General features: G+C 40.0%; 1 protein-coding gene across 1 annotated transcript; it reads left to right on the forward strand.

Annotated features, from left to right (window-relative positions):
- The first annotated feature begins 17,008 nt into the window (after window positions 1-17,008).
- cops2 (COP9 signalosome subunit 2) lies at window positions 17,009-22,877 on the forward strand. Its single transcript, XM_069657710.1, has 13 exons — window positions 17,009-17,121; window positions 17,594-17,707; window positions 17,816-17,893; window positions 17,990-18,115; window positions 18,233-18,322; window positions 18,426-18,503; window positions 18,836-19,010; window positions 19,136-19,314; window positions 19,532-19,584; window positions 20,500-20,597; window positions 20,694-20,776; window positions 21,492-21,550; window positions 22,280-22,877. Exons 1-13 carry the CDS (start codon window positions 17,068-17,070, stop codon window positions 22,422-22,424), a joined length of 1,332 nt encoding a protein of 443 aa, XP_069513811.1. The 5' UTR covers window positions 17,009-17,067; the 3' UTR covers window positions 22,425-22,877.
- Window positions 22,878-23,148: the final 271 nt, after the last annotated feature.

Genomic DNA, 23,148 nt, shown 5'->3' on the forward strand with positions numbered 1-23,148 from the left:
TGGAGTGTGTGCACACACGCATTTACACTCATCTAGGAGTTTACATGCAGGGGTTTCTCACATCATGGAGCAAAACAAATATCTTTTATCAAGTTTACATCTATAGCTTTCAACACCGACCATAATCTCATTTGTATTTACATTTTTATTTACATACACCAGATGGTCATCATCCCTCATGTTTGTCTAAGCTGATCATGTCTTCAGATGTTATACGTATCGAATTTGTGTGTTTGTGTGTGCACACAAGCCAAAGCTTGTCTATGTCCACATGATGTATCCATGTGGTTTTATTTTGACAAGTAAAGCACCGCTATCTGTTGCTTTTAGATAACAGGGCTTCTCAATCTCCTGTCGTGCCTCCCTGTCTGTCTCATTGTAAGGATGGATGTCTTTTTAATGGTGGAGGTGGGAGAGGCAGCGCAGAGCTGGAGAACAGGAGCTGATGTTGGAGGGAGAACAGACGCATTACCCTCTTTGAATTCCTGATAGCAGCGAACTTGCCAGGAAGTTCCTCTGTCTGCCTCATGTGATTGGCTGTGAGCTTGCTAGGTGATTAGACGGTGATCTATGGTATCAACATGATTTTTACTCCATTTGTTTGCCTGTAATTCCATCCTCCTTTTTTCTATCTTGACGTTCATTTCGCCCCGCTCGGCGTCACTGGCTGAGAATTATTCTGGAAAGGTCACAGGTCAGAGTTTCTTAGTGTTTCATTAAGGCCCTTCATCACCTGGGAAGCCAAGACTTGCCTTAGTGGGAGGAGAGGTTTTTCAGCGAGACAGAGATGGATGAACTGGGGTTGTTCGTGTGTAGAGCAGGTGTTGTCTGGAGGAAAGAGCCTGGTGCGTGTTGTGTATATGTGTTTGGGTGTGTGGGTCCAACAGAGACTCATGTGAGGCAACATGCATGCGAGGGTCCAGACCACAGGCCAGAGGAAATAACTTTAGTGAACAGTGATGTCCTGTACTGGCCTGGTTTATTACCAAAGGTGTGCTGCTGTCATCCGCTTAAACAAAACAAACCGCTAAACATACAAGGGCGGCATGTGTTTCTGTTTACCTGTGACATCTGTTAGAAGGAATTAGTCATAAAAAGCAGTTGAAAGATTTACTTAACTGCCATTCTACTTAGTAACGAAGCACGCATAGAGGAAACAGGTAACAATTTAAAGTTTTTTGAACAATTATTGAATTAGTGAAGATAAACAATGCGATTGTTTTTTTTTATTTTCCCAGGTAACGTTTCACAATATTTAGATGATGTTAAATTGAAAGGTTAAGACTAATTTGTTGCAGTTATTTTGACTGTTTTTGCAGTTTTTCTGCAAGGTTTTGTGTTTATTGATACTCCACCACATTTTAATACAGTATTATGATGCATGAATTTAAAGGAAGTCTGCTTGACATCTACTGATTTCTGTAGACATTTTTTTTAAACAATGCTGATTTTATAGAGGCCTTAGTCGTTGCAATTTTTAAGTCATTTTTCTCCTGAAAAGCTCCCCAGGTGGACGCAATATTGCAAAAGATGACTAAACTGGTCCATGTTTCTGCAATGTTTAGTAATATATACATAATATTTATTTGTATTAATCCGGCTGCAGTGGTTAGCGCTGTCACCTCACAGCTAGAAGGTTCATAGTTCGAATCCCGGTTCAGACGTAGGGGGTCTTTCTGTGTGGGGTTTGCACGTTCTCCCCATGTCTGCGTGGGTTCCCTCCGGGTACTCCAGCTTCCTCCCACAGTCCAAAGACATGCTCGTTAGGTGAAGCGGTGACTTTAAAAATTGCCTGTAGGTGCGACTGTGAGCGTGAAAGGTTGTCTGTCTCTTTGTGTGATCCCCAGTCCTTAGATCTATGAACCATTAAAATAAAATTAGAAAAAACTCATTAAATCTCACTCATTAAAATTTCCGTGAGCTAAAAGTGACGTCTTGAAATGTTCTTTTGTCCAACCAACAATCTAAAACCCAACGATCCTTCGATAACCGTCATATACGACAAAGACAAGCAGCAAATCCCTACATTCATGGAGTTAGAACCAGCAAATGACGATTGATTAATCAATTAATCAGTTATCAAAATAGTTTGCAGTTAATTTTCTTTACACTGACTTAATGAGGAATTTCTCTACAAAATTATATCTTGATTCAAATTTAAGAACTTATCATCTAAGATACTTTCTTTTGCCATGGACATTTTTAAATCGGACAACATTGTTTTGTGCCTTGCCTTGTTGACTGTCCAATCCCAGAAAAACATGTATTACAAATACGTGCGTAAGCCAAAGAGGACATTGTTCTTTTGAGAGGATGACATGCAGAAAGGATGAAAACACTGAATAAACAGTCGTGGCCAAATGGAGGGATAGCATGAGTTTACAGATTAGTCCTTCCCACAGGGCGGAGGGGCCTGTTTCACAATGTGCTTTCACTCAGCCCATATCTTGAGTTGCGTGAGAGATTTCCATATCTCACACACTCTTGTAAATCACAATTGAACAGTAGTAACTCAGAGAATGAACTCCAAACACGTCTGCTTTCAATTTGGGCCCAGGGGTCCTGCCAAGGCTGGGGCAGGCTCAGAGACCACCCCTCTGCGCAGATTTACTGGCCTCATCACCTCTTAGGACTGCAGAAACGCATGCCCTGCTCCCGTCACTCCAGGACACACACCTCACACCTCTACAGCCGGGGGGTTGGTTGAGGTGTTGGAAGGTGTGTTTGGTGTAATTATTGAACAACAAGGAAAAACACACAGTGATTGCATGCAAGAAGAAGATAAAACAACTGACAAAAACTATAAAAAATGTTGAAGAGAACATTTTCTTCTTCCTTACTTTATGTCTCTCGTAATATTGTAAATGTCTTACATATGAAGTTAAAGGTTACAATAGGCTAGAAGGTGTAATGGACTTCATTAAAAGAATCTTAATAAAGGTGAGTCTTAAGTAAAAATATCATTTCTTGGGTGTACTTTGCGTGCTCCAAAATGCTGGCTCACTCTGAATTTTTAAATTAAACAATTTGTGCAAGCCAGAGGGTTATATTTTCTCTCTCCAGCCCACTGCTGGCCTAACTCAGCAATTGGACACACTAGTTCACATTTTGGTGATTAAATACTCCCCAGTTTACAGACTATAACTTGGAATGCGTGTCAGAGCTCAACAATATAGTTTCTGCTGTGTGACTTCTACATGGTCACACCACTCATCTGTACCAAAGACCAGTGTAGCTCAGGGGCCATGGTGGAGAAGCTGCCAGTGATTGTGTGAAACCTGCCGTGGAGAAAGCTGTCTGTTGAGTCCAGGTCGCTGTGGTGTTCTGAATGTTTTTAATGCAGATAACTTGGGTTGCCATTTCACTCAAGGGGATCAATGAGTTGTGGGTGCAGTCCTCTGTAATAACCTCCAAAAAGACTGAACACTGAAGTTTGGGAGCAGAAAAACAGCAAATGCCCATGTGGAAATATGGTCAAAGCCTTGAGTTAGGCATTATGACCGTCATAATGTTCGTAACCAGAAGTGAGCATTTTTGGTTCATAGGGTAGAGCTGTAGAGAACAGTGTATGCCCAAGGCTACTTCATTAGCTGACTTTTTAGATAGTTGGCCACAGTTTTTCCCACAGAATGAGTTTTATACATGGTGGTAGCTGATCAGAGTTAGGATTAAGAGGCTATGAAAGCTTGAAGAACGTAAAAACTTGCCGAACAGTTAAGAGAGCAATTGACAAGTGGACCAATGAAACTAACTGGGTTAAGAAATGCAACCAGTGTGATGGACACATCGTTGCTACGCTGTCTTTTCTGTGTGGAAAAACTGCCAACTCATATTCGTGGGCTGCCACAAAAAATGAATGTATGAGAAGCACTGAATTGTGCTCAAGAAACCAGGCTGTAAGCATGTTTATTTCTGCTATAAAGTTGGTCTTAGGGGGATTGACTCACTTTTGGAGCCGGTCCCAAGTGGCCATTCAAGGAACTGCAGTTTTTTAGCACATTTGTGTTTGCTTCATTTTTGGCTGACCGCGGGGGTCAGCACTTCACACCGGTCTGTATGTGACTGACTGAGTAACCGACTGAGTGAGGGAGTTGCTCATGGACCATATTGGACCTCCACTGACGCAAGTCTCTGTCTATACAGCTCTGGATACTTTGTTCGGGGAGTAGGCGGGGCTGCCCGTCCGCTGCTCATCCGCTGTCCTCACCTACATCTGCAGAGCTCACCTGCTTTCAAACACGTCATCATTGGCCCTGTAAAGACAGTCGTTGTAACACATTGCCCACAAAAGCGCACATTGACCTGATGCGGTCAGCCACATTCTAGGTTTTGACCTAGTCTTGTTTTTCATCTATTCTCTGCTCTTCCGCTGCTCTTGTCCCCGACACACACGTAACTCATGCGCACACATCCGCTCTTTCTCTCACTCCCTCTACCACCCAAACTCATACACTTAGCTATTCCCAAAACAGAGCTACGCTTCTAGTATAACACTTAGCCAGCCAACAGAACAGAGACACGTGGTGATCAGAATGTCAAGCACGAGTAAAATAACATAAATAACCTCCAAAGATGTATGTTCATTTGCTAATGTTAGTTTAATTCAGTGCAACATTTTATCCTGACTTTAACATTTTCAAATAAAAACAATTACCTTATAAAACAGAAATGTTGCTGTGTCCTTTGCTGTGTCCTTGGCAGAGCCCATGGTGAATGGTTTCAGCAACAATCACAAAACACAGGTTTCCCTCCAAAAATACTTCTATTCCAGCAGGCGACAGACGCGGTGTAAGTCCAGCAAATTTTGCTCAGTCGTGTCGTCTCCTCGGGCGGGGTTTACAATTTTTAAAAATGCTATGAACTAAATTTAGACTAAATAAGTGAATGTAACTCAGTGTTCCAAACCTTTGTATCACTCAAAATGAATGAGTACCACAATAATCATTTTTGAGTTACTGCTAATTCATAGGGATGGGTTACGTCAAATTTCTTTGAGGATTGAGTTAAGTTAACTCACTTCTTTTATTAAGATAGACTGTTAGGTTTTACAGTACAGCAACAAAAAGGACAAAGGGGATTCAACTTTTCTTCTCTTCTATCTTTCTTTTACCTACTTTGAGATGTTTCACATGAACCCAGGTGGAGCCATCAACAAGAGATCTCAGGCTTTGCGCAGACATTCACATGGCACGAATTGGTAGAAAAAAAAGCCCCAGCTGTCTAGTGATTACAAGCCCACTAGGACCTCACAGGGATAATTTGTCATTGATATGATTGAGTCATTGGCTGTTTACTTTTCAAATTCCCAAGCAATGAAAGATATCACCAAGGCATTACAATATTTGATTTCACTTTTTCAGTTGTTCAGTAGGACCAGACAAGTCTTGGGCAGCTACAAAACCACAACAATTGTAAGACGAGTAAAAAAAGCGGGCTGGTAGAACAAACATAGTTCTGTGGTCGGAGGGAACCACACACTGAGGCCATGTGGGACGTGAGGAGAGCTTGTTAAGGCACCCAGAATAATGCATGTGGGATTATGGACACCACTGTGTTTACTGATCCACAGACAACCTTAACAGCTAACAGACCTCGCTCACACATGAGATTTCACAATTATGTTAACACATTTCTTGGAGCATTCCCTTCTAAAACTAATGACCGATTCCTCCATATTTGACTGTTTCATAAAAAAAAGGCAGCGATAAAACAAACTCACGCTCTGTCTGCCTTGCCATTAAGGGATGGGAGTCTCACATGAAAAAGCATGACAGAATACTCTGAGAACCTGAATAATCAGCTTACATTGGAGCTAAGTAGGAACAGAGGGTGGTGGACTCGTGTTTGCTTTCCATTTTCAGCTCTGGCACAGATTCAGGCCACCTTGAAGAATCTGAAAACCATTATCCAGGACCGTTGGTCAAAAGTGCAGACTGTATAGGATATCACGGCGCTGTGCCTCACAGAGAGACGGAGTGATGAGGATGAAGATGGAGGGGGAGAGAGGAGAATGGGGAAGGGAGGTATCATGGATGAGATATCGTGCGAGAAGGGGAGAAATTGAGACTAACAGAAGTTCAACACGCCTTCCTGCATAGACGTCTCAATTACAGCCAGCTCCTCTTGTCATTCATGTGGATGTGTTTGGTTTCACAGACAAAGGCATCCTCGCAAAGTGATGTAATTCAGAGCGGCCGTTTGTCCATCTGAAGTTACCTTCATGGTTGTCTGACACACCACCTCTTGCATGCAACAGCAGATTAGGTATAGGCAGGCCTGTAGACAGACCTTTCCCGCCTATTGTCTCTTCCACACGCACCCTCTGAACATGCATAAAGAGGGGTCACGCACATGAAGACAACATCAATCCCTCTCTCAGATGGCTCTGAGCGGCCTGCTGACTGATGCCTCTTAAAAGGAACTGGTAATAAAGATAGGTGTGTGTAAATGTAGGTCTGTGAGTGTGACCTGATGTCTGCGTTGTAGTCGGTTTGTCCTCATAAATGTGTGACTGTGTCTGGGAAACAGGTCAAATGGTGCCGTTGTTACCTTGTCTACCAGTATTTCCATTTGCTTTAGAGCTTGTAACTAAAATGTTACAATGTGTATTCAATAGTATTGGTGGAAATAATAATAATAATGAGGTCTATAGTGCTTTTTGCAGAATTACTGATTTAACATAATATTACGCCTATAATACTGTACCCCCTGTAAAGACCACCTTCAGTTAAAATCCAGTGTTTCACCTTGTAAACATCTCCATGTGGTGTTCTTCATGTGCTACAAGACATCAGGGACAACATAAGCAGTCATCTCCATGGCTGGGCCTGTCTGCTTTTAAACTGCAGTGTACCAAGGACAGGCTGAACAACACGTTTTCAGATTGGCAGTTTGAGACGTCACAAACCTAAGGAGCCAATCCTGTTAATGGACGGGGTGACGCTATGCATATCATTATGTGCAACCTATGGCAACCACTTCGGCGATGCACGAGCCAGCTGTAACCGTCATCGTAATTTTTGCAAACTCACTACTGACTGCTAACATTAACGTTACTACTACTGATTACTACATTTCAAGCTAGCTAAGTTCAACAAGTTGCCACTAAACGATGGCAGAGACGTGTTTTGTTTTTGGCTGGGGACTATGGAGACTCAGGAATTTTTAATGAGGGAGAAAGAGGAGATGCCTTGGGAGGATTTTTACAAGGTAATTCAGACACAATTTATTATTACAAGCAGAGCATTTTATATGTCTGAAAACATAACTGGAGCTGGTATTTAAGAAAGCAGGCAGCCGGTATAAAGGAAACTAAGCTGACTGAATGACTCGCATCCAAGTATATAAAGTTGATCCTCATGCTTAACTTCAGTTTCTTTTCTGCATTTGATCCCTGATGGTGGATGCTTTCTCCAAGTGGTTCTAAGTCCTAATGAAGCACACATGTAACAAATTTAAGTAAATATTAGAATTTGTAAAGACTAATGTAAATAAAGAGTAAAGAGTGACATTACAAGAAAATACTGTTGAAACCGATATGTAAAACTATATAATGAAAAACAGCATCAGGGTCTCTTAGAAAAACTAACAAGCTAAAACACCAGGATACATTAGGAGTCAATATTCAGTCATTCCTGTACCATAGGTGATTGCAGGTCTGGTTTTTCAGTTTTTTATGTGAATTAAAAAACATGCTGAAAGTCTTTTTGTCTGTCAAGTTAAAGTTTTTACTGTAAAAATAAATATGAATGAAATATGGACGAAAATGGTAAATGCTTACTCTCATACTGCTATTCTTGTCAAAGAGTTAATCATTCATTTCAAAACTGGTCAATCTATTCCTGTCTCTCTGTTTTAGCTCCAGTAACGTACTATTACTGAATGTTCCCAATTTCAAATTGATTTTATTCTCTGGAAATCCTCTGATGCTCAAGGACACTGTCCAGGGATTCTCCAAGGAGTAGAAAAAGATCCCAGGTTGATTTTTAGAGGTAACTTATCCCTTTTTGTGGATAGTAGAGTGGGCGATATCTTTTAAAATATTAGATCATTAAATGAGATCATTTCAAAGTAATCATCCCTCGAAAGCAATCATGACAGATCCTCAGCAGTCTACCACTTACTCTCACGCTAACACACTGATGTCATTTAAAGCCTCCTCTTCTGAAAGGATAGTTGTTTGTAGAAACTTAGACAACAACAGATTTTCATCAAGTTCTGCTGTGATAGAGAGAATAAACAGGTACAAAAAGTAAGGAAAGTAGATGATGTTCCATTATCTAGAGGTTCAATCCTATAAATAACAAACTCTGCGTCATATTTGACAAGTGATGACTCCCCCCCCTCCTAAAAAAAGTCAAGTGCAGCGCAGTCTCTGATATGTTTTTTTTTTCTTCATAGTCTGACCACCTGCAACTTGAATATGTAATGTTAGTGCCAGTTAAGACATAAAGTAAATGAAAACCAGACCTACGCTTTGGGGTCTAGTGAGTCTAGTAAGGGGGACGTGTAATGGGAAAGCAGCACACTCTGCACTGTACACAACAGTCATTAGGCAACCCATCTGCTCAATGCTCGCATGCTAAGCTGTAATTTTCAGGCTCTGCTGTGTGTGTGTCTGTGTGTGTGTTTCTGTGTGTGTGAGAGGCCAGTGGTGGCGGGCTCAGAGTAGAAGAGAGGCTTGTGAATGTGTATCTATTGTGTGTGTGTGTGCGCGCTATTATCTGGATGTCATCATAACCACAGAAATCAGGGCCTGATAGTATCTTCCCCACCCCCTTCTCCTATCCCCAGCCAGAGTCACGAGAGCCGAGGGTCTCCTTTGACCACACACACAAACACGCAGACATATGCCGACACTGACACATAGACACTGCATCACGCTTCCACATTTTGTAGGTAAACATCTCCAGATTGGTGTAGCGGGATGGAATTCCCGCCTTTGTGGGAAATGTGCCCAGAACCATTTGTAAACCCTCTTCTCCGCCGCCTCTTAACTCTTTACAGATTGTAAAACTCTGGGTTTCCAGAGGGTTACTCTGCTGAGATTCTCAACTGTTCTTTTTGTTTGTCATGGCAAACCAAAAAAATTCAATCGACGCATTTAACACAACATTTTTACCTTCTCCTGCTGAGACCTCACAGGTTTGGTCACGTATCCTTTTGCATGGTATTTTAAAAACACACGCACAGTGCGCTGTAGCCTGTTGCTCCTGTGTAAATATGTGGTTAGCAGACTTCAACATAACATAGACAATTTACATGTAGACAACACTGTGAATATACTGTATTGTGTTGCATGTTATGCATTAAAGCCATGAGTTTACTCCAGGGGGAAAGTGTTTGCCTGTTTCCCCTTTACAAGCTTAAGAGTCTACATCACATGAAGCGTTGGCAGTCAGCCAGCCTTGTCTCTGGTCATGGCCAAACCTGAGCCATATGCCTCATCTAAATCAGTAATAGATTGTGATATGTGTAATAACATTAGTGTTATGATACTTAACACAAATATTGTGCCCTTAAACATAAAATATTGTGACATTCCAGTATGAGTTCATAAAACCATCTGCACGCGAGGTGTCAACCGCTGGCTCCAGCATCCCAAACACTAGCCTCAGCCTATGCCCATCTCGTGGCTTGGACCCGGCTTCAGCTCCAGTCTTGCTCTACATTGTGTCATTCTCCAGGCTTTCTTTTGGTACTTTTCCCTCATCTCAGGTTCAGTACAGCCTCCCTCATATGAAACCGCAGGAACAGAAAATTGCTGAATTATTTGTCCTTCTCATTCCCCTCCTTGTTTGCTTTCCTAATTGTTGTTAACCTCACCATCATCTGCGATAGTTTATGCATCTAATGCCTGCACATGGGGCACAAATGTTGTTTTGATGTGGGTTTTGTCATGCTCCTTGTTAAATGTCTCTGTTAACGATGATCTGTGATGATTACACTTATTTATGTTGCAATATTTGCAGCAGTGGCCAGACTGTTAACGCTGCTGCTCTTTATCTTGTACCAACAGCGATTTTATCAAGTGTGATAAATGGAAGATCACAATGGATGATTTGACTCTGATGAGGTTCAGCCACAGGGCCAGACACAACTTCCATCTGAACAGTGATGCACCAACAGGCAGCCAGACTGACACACACGGACACTTGCTGTCTTAAACGTAAACAAAACCAGGGCAGATAAATGGCCGTCAATCCACACTATGATAAAGACGTTTTCCTCCCACTCACATGACCTCTGTTTTTCCTGGAACTGTAATTTGTTGCCATTTAACACTGAGGGCACTTAGAGACAAGATAAGGTACATCAAAGTGATCTCTCAGCAAGGACCCTGCTTCCATGCAATGGAAAGTTACTATTTGTGACTGGCTGTGGAAAATCTCCCATGCCTCCCTGTTAGTAGACCACCAGTCTCAGCTCACAATATGGGCGACTCACTAGAAGAGGAATAAACAAAGTAGATCCTAATGGATGAATGTGAGGGCTTTTGTTTGATCCAGGGGATGCTCATAGACTTTAGCCTCAGACATGACAGCCGGCAGCGGAGACAACAGTTCAGACACACCTCTGTGTCATATATACATCGTACATTCAGCCACTATTATATCGCTTTTATTGCAATGTGACTGCATGCAACTGTGAGCTTTTGCTCTTCCCCAAAAAGACGTTTCTTGTTAACACCGAGTCGAGGCTTTCTATTACTTTGACCTTTTAAGACTGTTATTCTCTTTCAGCTCAAAAGGCCCAAGGAAACTTTGCAACATACAGGTTTGTGAGCAATGTTGTTGCAGACACAAAACGTTGCATCACCTGTTGCAAAACTAACACAGGTTTAATCCTTGATACAGTTTTTGTCTGGGGATTTCTGCAACAGCTAAACTGACTTCAAGTGGTGGCTCACATAGAGAAAATTACTCACTAATCTTAAACCAAACATGTATTGTACACACTTTAGACATTGGTTAAAGTTATAATCTTGAAGATCTCAGTCCCGTTCTCATTGGCGGCACCTATGGCGATAAACGGTAATTGCGGGAGCACACTTCCCACATATCCAGACAGTGTTGCATGTGTGACGTCCACGGTTGGCTCCAGTTGTAACTCTTGATTTTCCTCACTGACGGTCGCTTTCCTTTTTAGACTGTTTGCCTTCATCTGAGCGTCGAGTTTGTTTCTTTTTCTTTGGATTTTCACTTCTTGTTGAAGTTGTATCTGTAGTCATCCATCTTTTCTTTGTTTGTTCAGCCATAGTAGATCACTGTTTACTCGCAACACTTGCTGATGGAAAACGCGTCACTAACTGGGCGCCGCTTGTGATTTTTTCCGCGAAAGTTACCACAGACACCCAGTCTGTAAGACAATCACCATTGTGTTACCTCATTTAGCGATAGATAGTGACTTAACAGACATTTATTTAAATGAAAATCTTAAAGATTATTACTTTAAGTTTATATTTCTGCTAGTTTTAGTGTCATTCAGGTTTACAAACAGTATTTATCCCTCAGTGTGGAACAATTAACTTTTTTTTTTTTTTTTGATCAATTTTTTATTGAAAAAAGTTTGCATAAGAAAAACTTTATACAACTTATATTTTGTACTTTATTCACCCCCCACACCGGTGACCAATATATGCCCCACCCCAGATCTTGTGGAACAATTAACTGATAAACAAAACATGGCACATAGCAGGAAGTCACTAACAAATGGAAACATACAATAAATAACCATCAGTGCCAATGCTTGAAGACAACCACGCGGTTGGCATGTAAGTTACAACTACATTGTTTGCATTCCTAAGATTCACTCTACTAGAAAGAATCAGCTCTTAAACATTTCTACAGACACAATAGTATAAAACTACAGTAAAGCTTGAATGATTTAAAAAAAAATCTTATTGCAGTTTTTTTTCTGTACAAAGATCTTCATTCAGTTTTTGCACCTTCAGTATTTTTTGGTAGTCGTCCCCAACCTGTTGTCATGTCTATTTCCAATTAGTCACAGCTCGGGCAGATGGCACAATTAAGCCCTGACAGCTGCAAACCAGAATGAAATTACAGGTAACAGATCAAACTACAAGGTGAGATTTGCATGTACGGAACAAGACAATAATGCACAGACAGGAGGCATGTTATGAACTTCCAAGAATAGGATTGGTATTTGATCTATATTTACAGTATGTGGAAGCTTAAGACACATGCAAGCCTTTCAACAGGAGCAGAGTTATGTGCAAGCTGAGGTTTTATTACGCCACTTCTGACAAGCACTTTCACAGCTGTGGCTCCTCTGAGCTTGGCTTGTCAGTCGAGGGCATAAATCACTGTGCTTACTCTGACAGGTCAGCAGCGTGACAACAGACGGTGAGTTCATCGCTATGGGCTCAATCTGTGTAAACCAGTATCCTGTCTGCCAAAGGATTTGATGCCGTCTCTTGATAATGAAAGCATGTAAAGGGTCACACATCTTGTGTCGCACTGGTACTGTTGCTTTTCATGAATGTAAAGTTGAAACCGCCAATCCCATAGCCTCAGCCTTGGCATTTCAAATATGTAAGGGCATCTATATATACCCTGTCTCCTGGTTTGATTTTCTAAACCAAACTTACAGGGATGAGTGGACCAGGAGAGAGAGAGAGGACATAAAGCAACAGAGGTGGGGCTGAAGGGAGAGTGCAGGAGAGGCTATCTGTGTTTCTCAGAGTTCCCATCCTGCACTTTGTATCCAGGAACCGACCTGAAACCTGGACTCGCTTTGGTGCCACACATGTTTTTATTTTCAAAAGAGAATAATAAAAACAAGGCAGCTTAGAGCTGTTAGCCCGCCATCCCATTCTCAGGGGGGAGTCACATCAGCGAGCGTGGGTGGGATATTCCGAAGTTCGGTGCTGCAGGGAAAGCTTACACTGGCTGGGCTGCGTGACATGTTTGCAGTTATGAAACAACAATAAACTGTAACCAACTTCCCTGTACTCAAACAAGTAATATCATGAACTCTATAATTGCATAGGGAACCTGCAATTCAAAAGGGAATTTTAGTTGATAGAAACCACAAATCTGTCTGACTTCCAATTAGTTACATTTTTGAATGAGTGACAGAAGTGGAGTCATCATTAAAGTAGTTCAACATGATATCAAACATGCTTATTTGCAGTAACTTCCTGCGATCTTTTCCCCATAGTTAATGTGTTTGGCCAATAAATAGTCGTAAAATTCTGTTTTCATTTTTACACTTTTTTTTTTTTACAAATTAAACAATAAGACATGTATTTGATTGATGATTGGACAGTGCCAGGCTAGCGGTTTGCCCCTGTATCCATTCTTTTCACTAGACTAAGCTAGCTGGCTGCTGGCGTTAGCTTCATATTTAGTGTTCAGACAGAAGAAGGGTATCGATGTTCCCATTTAAGTCTTGGCAAGAAAGCGAGTTCATGTTTCCCAAAAATGTCAAAATACTGCATTTAATTTGGGGTTTTTGTATCATGATGCAACTAAGCTAACATTGCCATGTTGTGCCTTAGTGTTTTTGTTGTCTGTTTGTTTTTAAAGTCCCTGCTGTTAGCATTTGTTTGTCTTGAGCACTGTTTTCCAAGCTAACCCAAAATAGAAAGTTTTCACTACATGGTATTTATCAAAACCACTTACATTTATTATGCACACAAACTCATCCGATACCCCAACACCCTCAAACTCCAACCCACATACCCCACTGAAGGCACAAACCACACACATACCACAATATGCTAGCGTGTGAGGCAGGAGGGGTGCGTGTGGACTTGGCTGCAGTGGCTGTTTCAGCTCTTGGAAGTGGGATTTCATCTGTAATAACAGCCCCACTTGATGGAAGTTGCATAAAATTGAGACACGCTTCTACATACCTTGTAAAAATGAAAACAGCATTAAAAAAATGGAAAGAGAAAAACAAACTGGCTAGTCACGCATCTTGCACAAGTTGAGAAGTGAGAGCAGTTATGATGACCTCAGGGTAGGTTGAGCAAGGTTGGCAACTGTGCTGGTTCTCACAGTGTGTGCATGCAGAGGCACACATGATTAAGCAGGTGTGTATATTAGATCATAAACATACATATATACATACTTTATGTTAATATCAATGTGTGTGGCTCTCTGCATTTGTGTGCATGTATGAGTAATGATCTACAAGGTTGTTGGCAGCAGTTCAACAAGTGTTAGCACCCTTGTGTGAGCACTTTAGCGGTGAGAGCCATTTGTGTTGAGTATACAAGCCGCCAGCCTGCTTAGAGAGCTACACAAGCTTTTGCTGCCAGATGCCATGCTGGAAATATATAAGACTCTTGTCTCATGTTTAAGGAACTGTCAGATATGAGATTATGTTAACTCTATTAAGGTAGTTAGGCTTGGAATAAAACAGTTTTTGGCAACCGAAAATTAAACGTCTTATAAAACCCGGAGTATTCAGTGACGGCAAGGAAATAATAGCAATGTTCTATTTTTATCAAACAAATCATCAAAGATTATCTGAAGGTTAAGGGCTGCTGGGAGGTTTATATAAGGCTTAATACTACATTTTTGGATCTTGAAATAAGGCTGGTGGGTTTACATGGCCGAGTTTAACATAATGAACACATGTTTAACACACCATCCCTCTCACTCAGTCGGATAAATCAGTCTTTGGTACTAAGATAGACTTGTATTAAGATGGGGGTTTGGAGGGTCCTCTTTTGCCCTCCATGTACTGCTGCATCTGCCCACCACAGCTGGGGGATACACTTTTAAGAGATTATCAATGTGTTGACGGATCAGTCAGTCTGTGGTGATAATGGTGTATTTCAGGTATGTGAGGAAGCTTCTTGCCATGTAATTTGTAGAGGTTGTGATGACAAATCTTGTTTTATTAACAGCCCTGTGTCTTTTGTCCAGCTTTTCTTGCATTGTTTACGCCAGCAGAGAGGAGCAGCTCATTCGTTAAGTCTTTGTGTTGACGCAAACAGAGTGCAATTAATGAAACGCTGATAGACACTTCACACGCACCTCTGCTGCTAGAATGATTCATGCAACAAAGGGGTGTGCATATACTGCATCATTTCACTGCAGTCTGTGCACAAACAGAGTTCACAATCTCCAGTGTGGATGCAGAGCAATTGAAAAATTTTGGTTTCAATGGGAAACCAGCAGACAGCCACAGCATGGCTTTATATAAGAGATGCAAGAAGTCTGCCAGTACACACATGAAAGAAAATAAGGCTGAGGAACGTGCACGGTCTGACACATTTGTACACACACTTATACAAGTAATATTATTCTGGACATTCTTAATGCCTTTAAAGTTATAAGTCATTCTGTGAATACTTTCTTCCTCCCAGTATTAGTGTTTGTGATTCATGTCTGGATATTGTAAATATTATGGCCAAACCGGCCGCATAGGATGACAGACTTGAGTTTTTCACCCACGCTCATAACTTATTTGTAATAAACTTATGACACATAACTTGATGACACATGGACTGATTGCGTAAATGTTCGGAACACGAACGTAATTTCTTCTGAAATGAAATCTTCACAGGGTTCAACGTGGAATGACCCCCTGAGTGAAGCAGAGAGGCCAGAGAGGGATGTGATGCTGCCAGTGGTCTCTCTCTGTGGCAGCCAAGACTGTCGGGAGAGCAGTCACGAAATCCATTTGACATGAACCTGATTCACAGGGCTGACCGAAATCTGACACGCACAACTGGAGTTCATGAGATACTTGCAGCAGTGGGAATTAACCGAGTCCTTTTAACGCAAATAGTATGTATAAACGTACAATTTTAAATAACTTTATTAATCAGCTCCAACATTCTGCTTTTCAGCTGAGGAATCAAGAATGTACATAATAGTATTTATATAATATAATGTCCTGAAATAGACCACCAAAACTGACATTTAGCAGATAATACTTTCATATTTTTATTTAAGGTTTCTTTCTTCACAACTGGAAAAAATTATACTTTTGTTTTTCATCTTCTGTCGTGTAGCTTTTCCTTTTGTCCTAAACTGGTTTTAAGTACAAACATTTTCTTACCACCAATTTTTCAGATGAACCTTGTGAACTTTGGGGTACTTTTCATGTGTGTTTTGGTGGTGGTTATGTGTCATTGTTTGTGTGGTAATTTTGCTTGGTCACTGCTTGGGATCTCCCCACTGTGTTTGTGGCAGCTGACATTGGTAGACCAAAGACTGTTAAGTCACTGATGGGTACATTGGTAGTTAAGTCACATATTTAACGTGTATATTTTATAAAGTTCTACATTAATTTTATCAATTGTATGTAAACCGTATGTAACCTCATGCATAGGTTTACTGTGCTTTTGTAATTAACTATATCTACTAATTTGTAGTAACTATATCATAACTTTTTAACATGGTTTCAAATACTACGCAAGAAAGAAACCCAACACAATTAACCCTGGAAGAGCTGTTTTCTAAGATGTATTATGTATATTTACATCCTAAAGTGTAGGTACCCATATCAGGATTTAAAAAAAACTCACTTACAAAAAATCCTTTCAAAATCAATCATAGCATTAAAATCAACCAAAACAAACAAACAAAACTGAATCGTTACTAGCAAAATGTATATCAAAATTTAAGTACTTCTGTGTTAAATCATAATACAGTATATACCAAAGGGTTTTGATTGCTGATTAATGTTGCACAAAACAGCTTAATCTGTAATGCATGTTATTCTATTCTGTATGTTAGTATGTTTTTCGTGTATGTTAGATAAATAGAAATACATTTTACGGAATTTCTCCGTAAATAGTAAACACAAAGAGCAAACAAATTCAATCTCAGACTAACATCTAGTCTGATAATGCAGTACATTGCTCACAAATACCTCTAGCTACAGCCATGGCACTGCAGATGATAAAACCTCTGCACAGTGTAACGTTATTCAGGTGTCTGAGGTGATCCAATAGCCCCATCTATGGACGGAACAGGGCTCGTGCTTCGTGCCACCCTGACACACCACCTCACCATCGCTGCAAAACACAGCACAGGCCGGGCTACTGTCTGTCTCTGAATAAGAGCAAGGAAGACCATCAATATGTCTGACATGGAGGACGATTTCATGTGCGATGATGAAGAAGATTACGACCTGGTATTTAAACCTGAAATTATTTTGCTTACGCTCACATTTTAATCGTTTGTCCGCTAACAGTGAAGTGCTGACAGTACGGGCTAGCTAATGTTAGCTGTTTAGTTAGCATGTTGGCTAACATCAAGCTGACAGCGGATGACTAACGTTAGCTTCCTAGCTAGCTCATGATAGTTGCTCTTGGTTTCTATTTAGCTGGCTAATGTCAATAAACATTAACCATGTTAGGTAGCAAGCCCTCAGCTTTTATCGGATTTAAATTTGCAGGCGTGAAAAGCAAATCGTAGGCTAGTTAGCAAGCTATGGCGTTGGCTAACGTAACGTTAGCTCAAGGCTCATGTTTGCACACTTGCACTCAGGAGCAATCTGCTATCCTTACCTTTGTGCTAGCTAGCAAAGAATTTCTGTTATGTTTTGTTAACAAAAGTGTCTATGTTTGAACTTAATTTTGACGTATTTATGTGGTTGAATCCAGGAATACTCGGAAGACAGTAATTCAGAGCCAAATGTGGACCTGGAGAACCAGTACTACAACTCCAAAGCCTTGAAGGAGGATGATCCCAAAGCAGCACTTAGCAGTTTCCAGAAGGTGGAGTTGTACTCCATAACAAATATCTGTTCTTTGTAGGTATGTGATTATCTCATTAATTTAAAAGCACACCAGTTACAAACATCTTTTGGTTTCACGTGTGTTCAGGTGTTGGAACTAGAAGGAGAGAAAGGAGAATGGGGATTCAAAGCACTGAAACAGATGATCAAAATCAACTTCAAGCTGGTATGCACAACAACACAAGCCACGGTTGATAATAACCTATCCCACCAGATATGAATTTCTGACAAGTTTGGTTTTCTCTTCAATTAATCCCTGTAGACCAACTTTCCAGAGATGATGAACAGGTACAAGCAGCTCCTTACATACATCAGAAGTGCTGTCACAAGGAACTACTCAGAGAAGTCAATCAACTCCATTCTGGACTATATCTCTACCTCCAAACAGGTACGGAAAACCATTATGAGCAGATGAAAATCCAACTGGCAGTTACGTATGTTATTTTTGTAACTTAGGTTCTTGAAGTTTTCAATCTGTCTCTTCATGCATCTCCCGTGTTACTAGATGGACTTGCTACAGGAGTTCTATGAAACCACATTGGAGGCTTTGAAAGATGCAAAAAATGACAGACTTTGGTTTAAAACTAACACGAAGGTAAGCAAAGATTCTTCATTGCTTTAAAGTAGCCTTGCTTCCTCATTTCTTGGTATCACAGTTGCTCAGGGAGGCTCTTTTTTTTTCTGTTCCTACCCTGCAGTTGGGGAAGCTGTACCTGGAGAGAGAAGAGTATGGAAAACTGCAAAAGATCCTTAGACAACTTCACCAGTCATGTCAGGTAATTACGTCCTAAATTAAAAATATGTTTGACTTTGCATTTGGTAATAGGTTATGATGCAAGCCAACAGGTTTCACATTGCATGTCTAGTAAGTCTCACCTTGTTTATTGCTTGAATTTTGAAATCTAAGATCATCAGTAAAGAGTACCAGTATGGCAGTATATGACACCAAATAGATCTTAAGTTTAGCAGCCCTGTCACTAACGCTGATATACTTATTCAATCAAATACAAAATTCAATCTGCTCCAAGTTTTTTTTTCTAAGGTGTGTGTGTGTGGATTTGACATAGTGATCTAATAAAGGGTTGTTTCATTTTTATATCAACTACAGACAGATGATGGAGAGGATGACCTGAAGAAAGGCACACAGCTGTTGGAGATCTATGCCTTGGAGATCCAGATGTACACAGCACAAAAAAACAACAAGAAATTGAAAGCCTTGTATGAGCAGTCACTTCATATTAAATCTGCCATCCCACACCCGCTCATAATGGGAGTTATCAGAGGTATGATGGTGCACAGTCCTCCTTTATTGATAGAACAGTTCCTGAATTTTGTGTTGAGCATAGTTGTTACTTTGTACATTCACTGCTGTTTGCTGAATGGCCCCTGCTTGTGTTGTCTTGACCAGAGTGTGGTGGGAAGATGCATTTGAGGGAGGGTGAGTTTGAGAAAGCTCACACAGACTTCTTTGAGGCCTTTAAAAACTATGACGAGTCTGGAAGCCCCAGAAGGACGACATGCCTGAAGTACCTGGTCCTAGCTAACATGCTGATGAAGTCAGGAATAAACCCTTTTGACTCTCAAGAGGTATGAAAGTAACTGAAATATTTGCAGTTGATAACTCTGCATGTATTTTTTTTTACATAGGTACATGGGTGTACAAGAAAGACTAATGGTTGCCACATAAGTTCCTGAACTTTGTAGTTTAATTTTTTTTTGCAGCCAGAATGTCTGTCATCAGAATGATTTGCTGAAAGTATATTTTTGTGCTATTTTAATAACGTTTATCCCCTTTTCCCCATAGGCCAAACCTTACAAAAATGACCCAGAGATCCTAGCAATGACAAACTTAGTAAGGTAAGCATGCATGCATGTGTTGATGGGGGAAAGGTTCTTCGTTTACAACAAAAGTCTATTTATGGTGCCAGAACTTAAAAGGCTATTGTACTCTCCAATTTGACTTTGATATATCCACTGTGTTGACGGACACAGCCTTACTAAGAATTACAAATGAGAAGCAACAAAAATAGTGAGACCATCGCCCCTTCTTTTTTCACTAAAAATGAAGAAAGGAGGGATGTGATTGGCCATAGTTAGTCACCAGTCCATAACACATCGATTAATATATTGAGTTCATCTAAGGGTGTGTTAGAATGCCTTTAGCACACTGAGCAAGGTGTGTTTGACTTGGCATGTTCTTATCATTAAGTTGTGGAAGGAAGGGTTGGTGTTGATGGCAGAAACTAGAAATAGACTGGTGGATTCAGATTGCATAACTGTTTGGCCTTTGGTCAGTATTTCAGAATCTCGGTCCCTATATCCCAATTTCTTGTGTGACATATGTTCACATCTTCCAGTGAATACCTTGCAAAATTTCCTCCTAGTGCCAAAATGATGCATCACTATGGTTGTTATAGTGCTCCGTCAACATGAGTGTATGTATCATTATATTTGTACAAAGTATGGAACATAACAATTGTCTTCTCCAAACTTTAAGTCAAATCTTGCTTCCTTGTTTGCTCTCCTTTGTCCTCATGTTTTCATTAATAACATTCACTGTTTTAAATTTCTCAGGATCCATGCATATATTTAACATTTTTATTGTATAAACAAGAAACTAAGAAAGCACACCCAAAGCTGTAATAAGAATAGTGTTTACAAGAAGTCTAATATTTTGGAATGAGACTGACAGCTATCAGGATGAGGGCTTTTGTGTTGGTCACAGAGACACAATGTATATCAAATAACAACACTCTCTGTTTTTCCTTGCAGCGCCTACCAGAACAATGACATCACTGAATTTGAGAAAATCTTGAAAACAAATCACAGTAACATAATGGACGACCCGTTCATTAGAGAGCACATAGAGGGTGAGTGGTGAACTTGACTTAGGCCCACATGCGTGATAAATGGGAAAACATTCTTCTTTTTCTAAGTGTGGATGATCATGTGATGTTGTGTTACAGAGCTCCTGCGGAACATTAGAACTCAAGTACTTATCAAACTCATCAAACCGTACACGAGAATACACATCCCTTTCATTTCTAAGGTAGGTTCACTTCATCATGAAGACTGTCTTGTAAAGTGACCTTTCTCCTGATCACATTCTCTTTGAATATTGTTAATCAATTATGTGCACTAATGGCCATATTTATTGGTAAATAGATTATTTCTGTTTTAATTGGTCTGTATTGAAAACCCTTCAGTCATATCAATTAAGAAAAGGTATAAATCACAAGGTTAATCATACATTTTCCAGATGCAGGTGTCAAAACAAAACAAAAACATGGCAAAGGGCTAAAAATAAATGCTTTTAAAATAAAATATTTTACTGTATATACATAAGACATATATGATAATACACATAAAAGCAATACTAAAAATGTGTATATGAATAGTTTAATTTTTTTCTTGTAAATTATACCCAATGTAATGACAAATGAATATGAGTTGAAAGGGCTGTATCTATAAAAGGATGTAGTATTTTCTCACGTCACTCAGATGACAGTCACCAATGCCAGTAGTTTGATGGTATCTGTGAATGTTTATGCAACCTATTTTCTGTTTATTTAGCTGCTCATTAGTTTAGTTTACATACTTGCATGATAGATTTTCTTTGCAGCTCTTTAGCAACACATCAAACACAATATTTGCAATGGGATAATCGTAGAAGTTTGTGAATGCTTTAAATGTCAATTATACTAGTTCACCCACTTTTCTACAGATGTAACGATGAGTCTTCACTGTGTTTTTTTGTGTTTCAGGAGCTGAACATTGATGTGTGTGATGTGGAGAGTTTGCTGGTGCAGTGCATCTTGGACAAGTAAGTTTCTCTCTTGCGTGTCTGCTGAGAAGGAGCAGAGGGAAAAAACAGCTTTTGTTCCAGTAAATAATTATAGTTCCTCATAGTTTGCATCCTTTGGCCCTTACAGTAGTCAGGTGGTATGAAATGACAGTTTCAGTCACGTCTTGTGCTTAGTAGATTGTCATACTGAAATAATGACTTGCTGTTTACAGCTTCACATCCCAGCTATGCTTGTTCTGACGTAAATAACTTGGTTGGAGGTACAAAAACCAGATCACTCGATATAATCCATGATTACTGTTGCCATCCGGCTCTGAAATGTTAAAGGGATTTTTAAATTAATGCCACCCATGTGAAAAGATAAGGAATTGAAAAATAAAACAAGTAATTTTTTTCGAAATTAGACTCCTGTTTTTAGGAACAAACAGGGGAGCATTCAGGATTATTTTTAAGATTTCATTACTATATAATCTCAAGAAATTATCCATCCTATCTTTATGTTGTCATTTGCTGTCGTAACCGAGCCATTCCAAAGTACAATTAGCAGTTGCATTAGGTATATTATTTTGTGCAGTAGCATTAGGCATATTATTAAAACTGTAAGAAGACTCTTGGAACTAGGAAAGGTCATTTCAAATCGACTAGACTGGCTTTTATGCAACGACGCGGGACGTGCCAGATAGGAGTTATTTCTACTTTTTGAAATGCATTGCTTCTCTGTGCTTACTCTGTTGTTCTTCTTCCCAGCACGATCCATGGACGAATTGACCAGGTCAACCAGCTACTAGAACTGGACTACCAGAAGAGAGGAGGGGCTCGCTACACAGCTTTAGACAAATGGACAAATCAGCTGAACACTCTCAACCAAGCCATTGTTAGCAAGCTCACATGATGGCATGTAAAATCAAGAGACAAAGGAAAAATGGCATGTTTTAATACATCCATAAAGTATGCTACTGTGCTTCTTCAAGTATATCCTCTGAGACAAGATACACAGCACAGGTTTTGAGAATGCCACCAATTTCAAGAAGACACCAGGAACCCTGAGAACGTGTTCAAAGTGTGATGTTTTGTCGTGATGAGAGGAAATCACTGACACTTATTTTTGTTTTTCATGTTCCTGATTGGCAGATCCTTCCATGTGCAACACACAAATGCTTCAGTTGTTTAAAAAAAAAAGTCCAAATGTGTATGAAAACTTGTACACAATATTTTAATGTATACTGTTGCCTGTTGGTAATAAACAGATTTCTCTCAGCACTATAAGGAATCAGCTGCCTTTGACTAGCTACAAGTTTTAACAGTGTGACGGGATAAACGTCGAATAAAATGTTTTTAACTGTCATACATGAGACAAAAGGAAATCTTTCTTTCACTAAAGGTTGAAAGCATTTGTCTGCAATCGTGAGGTATTGATTTTTTCTTTTTTTTAACTTCTTATTTATGGTGGTTCTGAATACAAAGTTAAATCAAGAAGATAAAACATAATTACCGTTAACCAAGTAAAAGAAGAGAAAAGAAGGACCTTTTTTTTCAGTCAGTCGAAGCTTTCTGGACCTCGACGCTTTCCGTCTCAGGTGACTCCCATTTCCACACTGACAGCAGTTTGCTCATTC

This window comes from Semicossyphus pulcher, unplaced genomic scaffold, assembly GCF_022749685.1.
Source record: "Semicossyphus pulcher isolate SPU_LCO1_2020_fin unplaced genomic scaffold, fSemPul1.0.p SCAF_1, whole genome shotgun sequence".
Taxonomy (NCBI): domain Eukaryota; kingdom Metazoa; phylum Chordata; class Actinopteri; order Labriformes; family Labridae; genus Semicossyphus; species Semicossyphus pulcher.

Excerpts from the sequence above, each read along its gene's own strand:
- cops2 (XM_069657710.1), top strand. The coding sequence starts at position 17,068 with ATGTCTGACATGGAGGACGATTTCATGTGCGATGATGAAGAAGATTAC. Across the intron at positions 18,323-18,425 it reads GGTTTAAAACTAACACGAAG|TTGGGGAAGCTGTACCTGGA; the intron begins GTAAGCAAAGAT and ends CCTACCCTGCAG. Across the intron at positions 19,315-19,531 it reads ACCCTTTTGACTCTCAAGAG|GCCAAACCTTACAAAAATGA; the intron begins GTATGAAAGTAA and ends TTTTCCCCATAG.